General features: G+C 37.6%; 1 protein-coding gene across 5 annotated transcripts in view; it reads right to left on the reverse strand.

The window, feature by feature from the left end:
* Window positions 1–13,115, reverse strand: part of LOC127857552 (1-phosphatidylinositol 3-phosphate 5-kinase-like) — a 128,292-nt gene that overhangs the window by 36,831 nt on the left and 78,346 nt on the right. For 3 of the 5 annotated variants that reach the window (XM_052393989.1, XM_052393986.1, XM_052393987.1), the window contains exons 32-34: window positions 11,954–12,094; window positions 2,290–2,514; window positions 924–1,035 (exon numbers count right to left, since the gene is read on the reverse strand). In XM_052393989.1, coding sequence (XP_052249949.1) covers window positions 924–1,035; window positions 2,290–2,514; window positions 11,954–12,094 — 478 coding nt within the window. The remainder of the gene's footprint in view (window positions 1–923; window positions 1,036–2,289; window positions 2,515–11,953; window positions 12,095–13,115) is intronic. The other 2 variants (XM_052393988.1, XM_052393990.1) reach the window with 2 other exon arrangements.

Below are 13,115 nucleotides of genomic sequence, written 5' to 3' on the forward strand. Positions count from 1 at the left end.
TCAGGGAAGACACTTTCCGTTGTAGGCAATTTGTAGTTCACACATACCAATCAGGGAAGACACTTCCCGTTGTAGGCAATTTGTAGTTCACACATACCAATCAGGGAAGACACTTTCCGTTGTAGGCAATGGGCAGTTCACACATACCAATCAGGGAAGACACTTCCCGTTGTAGGCAATTTGTAGTTCACACATACCAATCAGGGAAGACACTTTCCGTTGTAGGCAATTTGTAGTTCACACATACCAATCAGGGAAGACACTTCCCGTTGTAGGCAATTTGTAGTTCACACATACCAATCAGGGAAGACACTTTCCGTTGTAGGCAATTTGTAGTTCACACATACCAATCAGGGAAGACACTTTCCGTTGTAGGCAATTTGTAGTTCACACATACCAATCAGGGAAGACACTTTCCGTTGTAGGCAATTTGTAGTTCACACATACTAATCAGGGAAGACACTTCCCGTTGTAGGCAATTTGTAGTTCACACATACCAATCAGGGAAGACACTTTCCGTTGTAGGCAATTTGTAGTTCACACATACCAATCAGGGAAGACACTTTCCGTTGTAGGCAATTTGTAGTTCACACATACTAATCAGGGAAGACACTTCCCATTGTAGGCAATTTGTAGTTCACACATACCAATCAGGGAAGACACTTTCCGTTGTAGGCAATTTGTAGTTCACACATACCAATCAGGGAAGACACTTCCCGTTGTAGGCAATTTGTAGTTCACACATACCAATCAGGGAAGACACTTTCCGTTGTAGGCAATTTGTAGTTCAAAAAATGTCTTTTCTTAACAAAAACCAGTAGAGGCAGACTGCACTGGCTAATATGGGATAAAGCTTTACGCACATGAATTAAGCCAAATTTTCCCATATCAGGCACATAGAATTCAGATCCATAACAACTTACAAGGGAGACTGCAGCTGAAAGGCCCCAGATCCCTGCCAGATTGTGCTTTTGATCGTCTGAATGACCCCTTTTCTGTCCCCTGCTTGACCTTCAGTCCCGTCATCAGCTCCACCTACAGTAGGAAAATAAGGAAATATAGTTTTAGAGCTGTATAAGACCCTTTGATGGTACTATGTAAATTTTCAGTCAGTCAGTCATTCACCTGACATAATGAATATCGGAAATGATTACTTAGGAAATTAAATGCAAAATTAAACCTCAAACTTTTAATTACAACATAGCTATACCACAAAGAAAATAATCGTGTTACCAATTTTACGTTTTAACTTTGAGAAAATACCTGTGCAATCCAAAGCATGGTCTGCAAATAAGCATCATCAATACACACATGTTATCGCACAATCTCCATCAAAAACTGGATCAAGAGCCAAAACTGTTTGCCTATTTTTAGAAACAGACACCTCCACTTTCACTCGTAATTGTTTGACCAAAAATCCCAAGCTAACTCTTTTTGTATTGTAAATACACACCAAATTCTAGCATCATACTTCTTAGAAAAGTAAAACTGTTCAGTATTTTTTTCTTTTTGTATTAACAGTGACCTAGACCTGAATGGCCAGTTGTGGCCAAATATGACTCCAGAGTCATGAATGTAACAAACTTATTAGTTTTTTTTACTTAATATAAATCATGCGACCCTAAAGTATGGCCAGTTTTTACCCCAGACACGCGCTATGAACAAACTTACAACATAACCCCTATACAATGTTGCATACTAAATATTTAACCTCTGACCCTAATTGAAGTTCAAAGCACAAAAAATTGCATAATTCTGCTAAAATTTAAGCCTCAATACCTTACTGTATACCGGTACGTATAAAAGGAGGCATAATCCACCAAAAAGCTGGTAAAAGAATATTCATAAAGACCCTGTTCACATTTGAAAAGTTTTATTTCAATATCTGTAATAGATAGAGGGATATAAAATAGTTGCATGCAACCATTTACTTGAATTTTCTAAGAACACAAAGGGGCCTGATTCTGCTTAATTGCAGGTAAGAGTTCTGGAACTTGGTCAATGACCTCACTCAATGACCCTGAACACATGTGTAAAGTTTGAGATCAAAACCTGCGGTAAAAACATTGATATGGAGATGTTGTATGTTTACCTTCATCAAATTCCTATGTACAAAAAGGGATTTGATATTCTTAGATTCCAGGTCAGAGTTATAGACCTTGGTAAGTGACCTACTCAAGTACTGTGATCACTTCAAATCATTGAACTTTAAGAAATACCATCTGATTGACATATGAAACAATTTCTTTCCAAAGAACAAAATTAATATTAATTGAAAACAAGATAAACCTTTTTGCCATGGTTTATCAACTGGACCTGTGTCCCAGCTATACTGGCGTCCAACTGGACCTGTGTCCCAGCTATACTGGCGTCCAAGACTAACACCCTGGTTGGATGATGCTTCCTCGTTAGTTGCAATGGCAACTGAAAGGGGCTGTGTTTCCATGACAACATCAGATGCTTGCTGTTGCTTGGCAGCAGATTCTTCATCTGATAGGGCTGGGGGTGTCATCACTACAACATGTGATATGCGTTATAAGAAAACTGGTTTTAATGGCATCTGCATAAAGTATTGTCCCACTTTAGCCTGTGAAGTCTGCACAGGCCAATAAGGACACTTAACAATTTTGTATTATTTTCACTAAAGCAGTCCTTAGCAACAATCCAGTTTTGGCAGATAAGCGATGACACTTTACGCACATGCTTTAAGGCCCATTTTCCCAGAACTACCGACATATCATATGAAAACAGATGTTTCAAATTGTTTATTAATTACTAGCTGTAGAGAGCACATAAAGCTGATGCATTATTATGTTATTACAAGTTGATTGCCAAAGGATAATATTGATTTGAATATGGAACACTTTGCTACTGTCAATTAGCTCAACAGTTCTAACCTGACATTGCCGTTAATGTATAAGTATATCAAAGTTACAATTAATACATATAATTAGTTTCAGTACAAGTTGACAAAGTTATTTATTGATTTAATAGTACCACCATGTTATATAGTTGAATATTTGTAATGGTAAAAATTGTGCTAGGAAAAATACCAAATACAAATATATGAAATAATTCAAGAGCGTAATTTATGCTGCAAAAGTTCACAAGTATCAGGACAATTTTGCAGGCTATACCAGGTGACATAAAAAACACCCATATAAAAAGTTAAATAAATGGGGTATACAAATGTTTCAAATACATTTTTTAAAACAATCACAGAATGTGTGCAACTTAGATTGAACATGATATGTTACAGAGCTGGTAATCACTTGATGTTGACGTCCATGCAGAGACAGTTATTTTTTCGCCATTTTATACCCTGAATAACTTTTGTTTAATTTTCTAATGACGCTCACTTTCCCGCCATATCAGTAAAAAGGTGATTAGAGTTAATTTCATATTAAAATTTCTGTATATCTCAACTTTACTCCCCGCAAATTTTCTTAGTGGAGCTGTAATAAGGTCATCCCACTAAGAAATATTGCAGCAAGTAAAGTCGAGATATAGAGAATATTAATGCTAAATAAAAGCTTGTTACTTTTCTTGCTGATATGGCTGGAAAGTGAGCAGCATAAAAAAAAAATTAATACTAGAAATGGCGCGGCAGAGGCCGACGCGTATCCCCACGCCGCATATTTTACCCAGGGGGCGCCCAGGGTTTGTAATGGGGCCATGCATAGTTGAGATTGACCGTATTGTCATTAGAGATGTTCAGTATCAATGTGAAGTAAATCGGTGTAGAAATGAAGAAGTTAATGTAAAATAACATAAAACAAGAGGGCCATGATGGCCCTGTATCGCTCCACTGCTGAAAAAAGGCTGAAACAAAAATTCTCTGCTTGTGCAAATACTTAAATATAGGCCCTATTTAAGCACATGTACACTTTTGTGACCCTTGGGCTTGGTCAAATTTAACCCCAGGGGCATAATTTGAGCAAACTTTGTACAGGACTACTATATCTCACTACATGTACGTACAAAATATGGTAGCCCTAGGTCCTAGAGTTTAAAGGACAATAATATTTTAAAAGTTTTCACAAAATAAGCAAGATATAAGCCTATATAATGTTCAATTTTGTGACCCGCGGGTCAGGGTCAAATCTGACCCAAAGGGCATAATTTGAACAAACTTGGTAGAGGACTATAAGATGTTACTGCATACCAAATTTGGTAGCCATAGTCTGAATGGTTTTCAACAAGAAGATTTTTAAAGATTTCACAAAATAGGCGCTTTATAAGTGTTTATTCAATTTTGTGACCCCCCAGGGCAGGGTAAAAGTTGACCCCAGAGGCATTATTTGAACAAATTTGGTAGAGATTTATTAGATGTCACTACATACCAAATTTGGTAGCCCTAGGACAAATGGTTATGGACAAGAAGATTTTTAATTTTCACAAATAGGCCCCATATAAGCGTATGTTCAGTTTTGTGACCCCCCGGGCAGGGTCAAATTTGACCCCAGGGGCATAATTTGAACAAACTTTGTAGAGAACTGTTAGATGTCACTACATACCAAATTTGGTAGCCCTATGCGTTATGGTAAAGGACAAGAGAATTTTTAAAGTTTTCACAAAATAGGCACTATATAAGCATATAATCGATTTTGTGGCCCCCAGGGCAGGGTCAAATTTGAATCCTGGGGCATAATTTGAACAAACTAAGTGAAGGACTAAACAATGTCACTAGATACCAAATTGTGTAGCCCTAGGCCTAATGGTTATGGACAAGATTTTTTTTTAAGTTTTCACAAAATAGGCAATATATAAGCATATGTTCAATTTTGTGACCCCCCCCTGGGCAGGTTCAAATCTGACCCCAGGGATAAAATTTGAACAAATTTGGTAGAGGACTATAAGATGTCACTACATACCAAATTTGATAGCCCTAGGCTGGATGGTTATGGACAGAAAGATTTTTTAAGTTTTCACAAAATAGGCAATATATAAGCATATGTTGAATTTTGTGACCCCCCCCCCCCCTGGGCAGGTTCAAATTTGACCCCAGGGATAAAATTTGAACAAATTTGGTAGAGGACTATAAGATGTCATTACATACCAAATTTGATAGCCCTAGGCTGGATTGTTATGGACAGAAAGATTTTTTAAGTTTTCACAAAATAGGCCTTATATAAGCATACATGTATGTTCCATTTTTTTGATCCCCCGGGGCAGGGTCAAATTTGACCCCAGGGGCATAATTTGAACAAACTTGGTACAGAACTATAAGATTTCACTACATACCAAATTTGGTAGCCCTAGGCCCAATGTTTATGGACAAGAAGATTTTTAAAGTTTTCACAAAATAGGCCTTATATAAGCGTATGTTCAATTTTGTGACCCTCGGGGCAGGGTCAAATTTAACCCTAGGGGCATAATTTGAACAAACTTGGTAGAGAACTATTAGATGTCACTACATACCAAATTTGGTAGCCCTAGACACAATGGTTATGGAAAAGAAGTTTTTTAAGTTTTCACAAAATAAGCCCTTTATAAGCATATATTCAATTTTGTGACCCCGGGGGCAGTTTCAAATTTGACCCCAAGGACATAATTTGAAAAAACTAAGAAAAGAACTATTACATGTCACTACATACCAAATTTGGTAGCCCTATGCCATACAATTATGGAAAAGAAGATTTTTGAAATTTTCCCACAATAGGCCTTTTATAAGCATATGTTCAATTTTGTGACCCTCGGGGCAGGGTCAAATTTGACCCCAGGGGCATAATTTGAACAAACTTGGTAGAGGACTATAAGATGTCACTACATACCAAATTTGGTAGCCCTACCCCCAATGTTTATGGATAAGAAGATTTTGAAAGTTTTCAAAAAATAAGACCTTCATAAGCATATATTCAATTTTGTGACCCCGGGGCTGTTTCAAATTTGAACCCAGGAGCATAATTTGAACAAACTAAGAAGAGAACTATTACATTTCACTACATACCAAATTTGGTAGTCCTATGCCATACAGTTATGGACAAGAATATTTTAAGTTTTCACAAAATAGGCCTTATATAAGCATATGTTCAATTTTGTGACCCTCGGGGCAGGGTATAACTTGACCCCAGGGGCATAATTTGAAAAAACTTGGTAGAGGACTAAAAGATGTCACTACATACCAAATTTTGTAGCCCTAGGCCCAAAGGTTATGGACAGAAAGATTTGATAAGTTTTCACAAAATAAACCCTATATAAGCATATGATCAATTTTGTGACCCCGGGGCAGGGTCAAATTTGACCCCAGGGACATAATTTGAAGAAATTTGGTAGAGGACTATAAGATGACTCTACATACTAAATTTATTAGCCCTAGGCCCAATGGTTATGGACGAGAAGGTTTTGAAAGTTTTCACAAAATAGGCCTTTTATAAGCAGATGTTCAATTTTGTTACCCCGGGGCAGGGTCAAATTTGACCCCAGGGGCATAATTTGAAGAAATTTGGTAGAGGACTATTAGATGTCTCTACATACCAAATTTGATAGCCCTTGGCCCAATGGTTATGGACGGGAGATTTTGAAAGTTTTCACAAAATAGGTCTTGTATAAGCATATGTCCAATTTGTGACCCCCGGGGCAGGGTCAAATTCGACCCCAGGGGCATAATTAGAAGAAATTTGGTAGAGGACTATTAGATGTCTCTATATACCAAATTTGATAGACCTAGGCCCAATGGTTATGGACGAAAAGATTTTGAAAGTTTTAACAAAATAGGCCTTATATAAGCATATGTTCAATTTTGTGACCCCCGGGGCAGGGTCAAATTTGACCCAAGGGGCAAAATTTGAAGAAATTTGGTAGAGGACTATAAGATGTCTCTACATACCAAATTTGATAGCCCTAGGCCCAATGGTTATGGACGAGAAGATTTTGAAAGTTTTCACAAAATAGGCCTTAATAAGCATATGTTCAATTTTGTGACCCCCAGGGTAGGGTCAAATTTGACCCCAGGGGCATAATTTGAAGAAATTTGGTAGAGGACTATAAGATGTCTCTACATACCAAATTTGATAGTCCTAGGCCCAATGGTTATGGATGAGAAGATTTTGAAAGTTTTCACAAAATAGGCCTTATATAATCATATGTTCAATTTTGTGACCCCCGGGAAGGGTAAAATTTAACCCCAGGGGCATAATTTGAAGAAATTTGGTAGAGGACTATTAGATGTCTTTACATACCAAATTTGATAGACCTAGGCCCAATGGTTATGGACAAGAAGATTTTGAAAGTTTTCACAAAATAGGCTTTATATAAGCATATGTTCAATTTTGTGACCCCCGGGGCAGGGTAAAATTTGACCCCAGGGGCATAATTTGAAGAAATTTGGTAGCGGACTATTAGATGTCTCTACATACCAAATTTGATAGCCCTAGGCCCAATGGTTATGAATGAGGAGATTTTGAAAGTTTTCACAAAATAGGCCTTATATAAGCATATGTTCAATTTTGTGACCAACGGGGCAGGGTCAAATTTCACCCCAGGGGCATAATTTGAAAAAATTTGGTAGAGGACTATTAGATGTCTCTACATACCAAATTTGATAGCCCTAAGCCCAATGGTTACGGACGAGACGATTTTGAAAGTTTTCACAAAATAGGCCTTATATAAGCATACAGTCCAACCCCTACTTCCGGTCACCCCTCATCGCCGGTCGCCCTGTGTAGGCGGCCGGTGTGTGCCGCGACCGTCGATAAACACTATATAATTCACCACTCTTAAGCGGTAACCCCGTTTCTCCGGCCAGCGGCCAGCTATTTTGCATCCCAAATGTTAAGTTTCCCCCATATGAGTGGTCTCGTGCGAGTAAGTCAGTCATATTCATTGGCAAAATTACACCGACGCAACGGCGATAAAATCGATACTTATTTCCAGTCTGCGGTTTAGGCTCTGTAGTACTGAAGCGTGTTGTGTGATAAACATTTTGACAGCAAGTTTGCAAATTGCAATTAATTAGCGGCGGATTATCGGGTTAAAAGCAATATGCGACCGTTCTTTTTGTTTACGCATGTGGGAATATCACCTATTATTACTGGAAAAGAGATAATTAATTTATAATTTATTATTTGTAGTTGTTGAATCATACTATTTCAAGCACACATTATGACAATTATCGGCCAATTAAAAGTTAAAAAGAACAACGAAACTTTTAGCCGAAATCAACTGATCTACATGTTCTCTGTGCTACAAAGTTTTTATCAAACAAGATGCGTTTGTGAAACACAATGTCCCCCTATATGACGTTTGACCTTGAAGGATGACCTTGACCTTGTGAACGATGACATTGACCTTTCACCACTCAAAATGTGCAGCTCCATGAGATACACATGCATGCCAAATATCAAGTTGCTATCTTCAATATTGCAAAAGTATCCATAAAATAAGCGATTTGGGCCACATATATTTGACCTCTGACCTTGAAGGATGACCTTGACCTTGACCTTTCACCACTCAAAATGTGCAGCTCCATGAGATGCACATGCATGCCAAATATCAAGTTGCTATCTTCAATATTGCAAAAGTATTTATAAAATAAGTGATTTGGGCCACATATATTTGACCTCTGACCTTGAAGGATGACCTTGACCTTGACCTTTCACCACTCAAAATGTGCAGCTCCATGAGATACACATGCATGCCAAATATCAAGTTGCTATCTTCAATATTGCAAAAGTATTTATAAAATAAGTGATTTGGGCCACATATATTTGACCTCTGACCTTGAAGGATGACCTTGACCTTGACCTTTCACCACTCAAAATATGCAGCTCCATGAGATACACATGCATGCCAAATATCAAGTTGCTATATTCAATATAGCAAAAGTTATTGCAAAATGTTAAAGTTGGCGCAAACAGACCAACCAACAGACCAACCAACAGACCAACAGACCAACCAACAGGGCAAAAACAATATGTCCCCCACTACTATAGTGGGGGACATAAAAATCAATACACGCACGCTTTTCACGTGACATTGTACATTGGTGCATAATTTTCATGCGCTTTTGTTGGGACAAAGGAAATATATGAGGACTTTTTGATGCTAAAATGTTTAAACGTCTCGTTAACATAAAACAATCGGGAGTGTGTTTTGGATTACAAATTATTACGGTATTCTTATTTGAGAATTAAATAAAGCATTAATATTTGTTTTTATATTTACAATTATTTCAATATATTAATTTTGATAAAACCCTTTACGCGGCAAACAAATGTTTTTATAATTTATGCATGAAAAGAACGATTGCCAGGAGGATTACACCCGGTTGCTATAATCAGTCTCTTAAGTAACTGGCCACGATTTTATCGTGGAGGAGATCACTGTCGGGACCAATTCGTGCAGTAGGTATTACAAAGCCATAAAACTGCAATAAACCAATAAAATTATCGATTGATAGTGACAAGGGAGATATTCTCGCATAACTGATTAACAACTGTTCCCATCTTAAGTGCATTGGGACCATACAACGCACATTGTGTAAACAATGAATCGTGAGAATGATTCTTTTTCATTGACTTGATTCTGATGATGATGATGATGATATTGATGATGATTAGAAAGATGAATATTATTTTTTTGAATGAATTTTTTTTTTTTTAGCTGATTTTAGAAAGGAAGAAATACAATTATTTTAAGTCTATACATTGTTTAGTATATGTACACATATTTACCATTTTGTTTATACAACAATTGAACAGTTGGCCATGCATTCATCAACTCCAGACTCCCTATGACCCGACCCCCTCTTACAAGGCCATCCCGCTTAAGCAGCCAATTTGGCCGTTTCCCTTGACTGGCTGCTTAAGAGGGGTTGGACTGTTCAATTTTGTGACCCCCGGGGCAGGGTCTAATTTGACCCCAGGGGCATAATTTGAAGAAATTTGGTAGAGGACTATTAGATGTCTCTACATACCAAATTTGATAGACCTAGGCCCAATGGTTATGGACGAGAAGATTTTGAAAGTTTTCACAAAATAGGCCTTATATAAGCAGCTGTTCAATTTTGTGACCCCGGGGAAGGGTCAAATTTGACCCCAGGGGCATAATTTGAAGAAATTTGGTAGAGGAATATTTGATGTCTCTACATACCAAATTTGATAGCCCTAGGCCCAATGGTTATGGACGAGAAGATTTTGAAAGTTTTCACAAAATAGGCCTTATATACCGGTAAGCATATGTTCAATTTTGTGACCCCCGGGGCAGGGTCAAATTTGACCCCAGGAGCATAATTTGAAGAAATTTGGTAGAGGACTATTAGATGTCTCTACATACCAAATTTGATAGCCCTAGGCCCAATGGTTACAGACAAGAAGATTTTGAAAGTTTTCACAAAATAGGCCTTATATAAGCATATGTTCAATTTTGTGACCCCCGGGGCAGGGTCAAATTTGACCCCAGAGGCATAATTTGATGAAATTTGGTAGATGACTATTAGATGTCTCTACATACCAAATTTGATAGCCCTAGGCCCAATGATTATGGACGAGAAGATTTTGAAAGTTTTCACAAAATAGGCCTTATACATGTATAAGCAAATTTTCATTTTTGTGACCCACGGGGCAGGGTCAAATTTGACCCCAGGGGCATAATTTGAACAAATGTGAAAGAGGTTCACCCCAGGAACATTCCTGTGAAATTTCATCACAATTGGACCAGTAGTTTAGGAGAAGAAGATGTTTTAAGGAAAATTTATAGCACGCACGCACGCATGGACGCACGCACGACGGACACAGGACGATGACATAAGCCCCGCTGGCCTCTGGCCAGTGGAGCTAAAAATGAGTGAAAATATCTGACCTTGCCCCACCCCAACCCCATAACTTTTGACCCAGGGGTCAGATCAAAATTCCAAATAGTGCAAGGTCGCACATATGCTCATATCTACCATGTGTGTAAGTTTCCAGGTTCTAGTGCTTATAGTGTAGGAGGAGATAATGGCCTGGGCCCGTATTCACCATATGATTTTTAGACTTAAGAATAAAGAATAACCTTAGAACCAAGAAAAATGTGTTAAGTGTTTGAATATATACAGGCCTCCACTGGTGATTATGTCATTAACAAAATGTTCTATATGAAGAATAATATAGATAGAGATGTTTACTGCAGAGTTTGACTCAAAATTAAAGAAATTCTTGAATATTCTAATTTAAAGAATTTTCTTTATTCTTAGACTTAAGTCTAAGAATTGTTTGGTGAATACGGGCCCAGGACAGATGGACGGACAGCGGAGATTACCACAATATCTCCACGCTTTTCAAAAAGCGTGGAGATAACAAGTGATAAAGGGTAAAATAAACAGTGAAAAAACCTGCCTCAGCATGGACCTCGCCATCTTGACTATCACACGATTACCCTCGGTGTGTTAATAACAATTATTTGTGTTAAATTCAATGTTTTGAAATGCCATATAAGCTTTAGAAACCTAATAGTGATTTTATGTTGCAGTGAACAAGACCACCAAAAATTACTGACTACAATTACCCGGTACCAACAAAATGATCATGTGATATTTCTATGTTTTTGCCCTTCATGTAAATCTGAGTGAAAAATACACATGAAGGTATCTTCATTTAATTCTTAAACAATTCTGCATAAAGAACTGGTTGGTAAATACAGGCCTTGTTAACCCTTTCCCACTGAGAAGCAAAGTGAAAATGGCTATGTGCAAAAAGTATAAAACCAGAACAGCCTGCGAGTAACTCAAAGTCTGTTCAGGTTTGATGCTGTTTGCTGCTCATCAGTATCTACGGTTAAGAGATGAGGCCTTAAAAACTTTAATCTAGTAAGAAAGGTCTTCAATTAAATATAACTATATAAGGAACTACAAATGCGTGAAAATACTAATCTAAGTGGTAAAGGGTTAATTTTATGTTTAAATTTAAAATTGATTGTGCTGGTTATAATGTTGCTGCTGATACAAAGGCTGCAAAGATATAGGGTGTGCATTCACCACCTATGTCCTCTCTGTGACATACGACATAACTACAGTCGGCCTCCAAACTTGGTGGAATTACACCTACAGCTGATATACCGGGCGTAATACCATAGCAGTAGCTACCAGAGAAATCTGACAGGGTAGAAGAGGCACCTCCTGAACAAAGGCATATCATTTTATTGCTGAGTGAAGTTTTAAGAAAAGAACATGCGTCTGCATATCAGAGAAAGAGTTAACAGTTTGGTTGTTTGACAAACAGACTGTTACAAGCTCCATGTCAACATATTGAGATATTGAGGACGCTATTATGAAAAATAGGAAATTCAAAGGATTTTAACTTAAGTTTATCATAGATAAATGCCTGAATTTCATATAGAAATGTCTTTTTCAGTCTGAAACCCCCCCCCCATGCTTCTTTGTTAGAGGTCATAGGCAGTTCAGTTGTAGGAAGTTTTTCCCAACAAAAAGAGCTTCCTATTAATGAATTTTTATGCTGATACCTCATATAATGGTCAAGACTTGCCATATAATAACAATTCAGCATGAACATGAGAAAGGGCAATAACTGCAATTATAAAAGAAGGAGTTAGGGTTCTAATTCACTTCCGCACTTTGAGATTTACCTATTGAGTTTCAAATGTACACCCCATTATGTCTTAAAAAGATGCTCCATGCACACATAAAAATTGACAAAGGGCATTACTGATGTTTAAGAATGTCTTAGTTGAAAATGGGACATTACGTTGGTAATTTTTATTAAATTTGCATATGCACAACTCCAAATAATGAGAGAAAACCCCAGAGAGTTTGAAGTTGAAAAGTTTCAAAGTTGAAAAGTAAAAGAGATTTATTCCTAACAAGTTTTTTCTTCTACGGACATACAGATGGACAGAGGAAGGGTATACAAATGGTATAAGAACAGAAATATACCCAGGAATGTTCAATAACATTAAGGCCTCACTACTGAGCTTGATGCATTCAAATAGGAGAGCCCCGCTTTGGAAAAAACAGGCTTAAACCATATGCATAACCTATTGTCCTTATTAACCTGTGCAGTCTGCACTGGCAAATCCCGGCTAAACTTTCCAACTGGACTTATTACTTGGAAGAGACATCCTTTGAACAATAATTCCATACAAGCAGAAAGTGCAGTCTGCATAGGCTAATCAGGGACGAC

This window comes from Dreissena polymorpha, chromosome 14 (assembly GCF_020536995.1).
Source record: "Dreissena polymorpha isolate Duluth1 chromosome 14, UMN_Dpol_1.0, whole genome shotgun sequence".
NCBI classification, from domain to species: Eukaryota; Metazoa; Mollusca; class Bivalvia; order Myida; family Dreissenidae; genus Dreissena; species Dreissena polymorpha.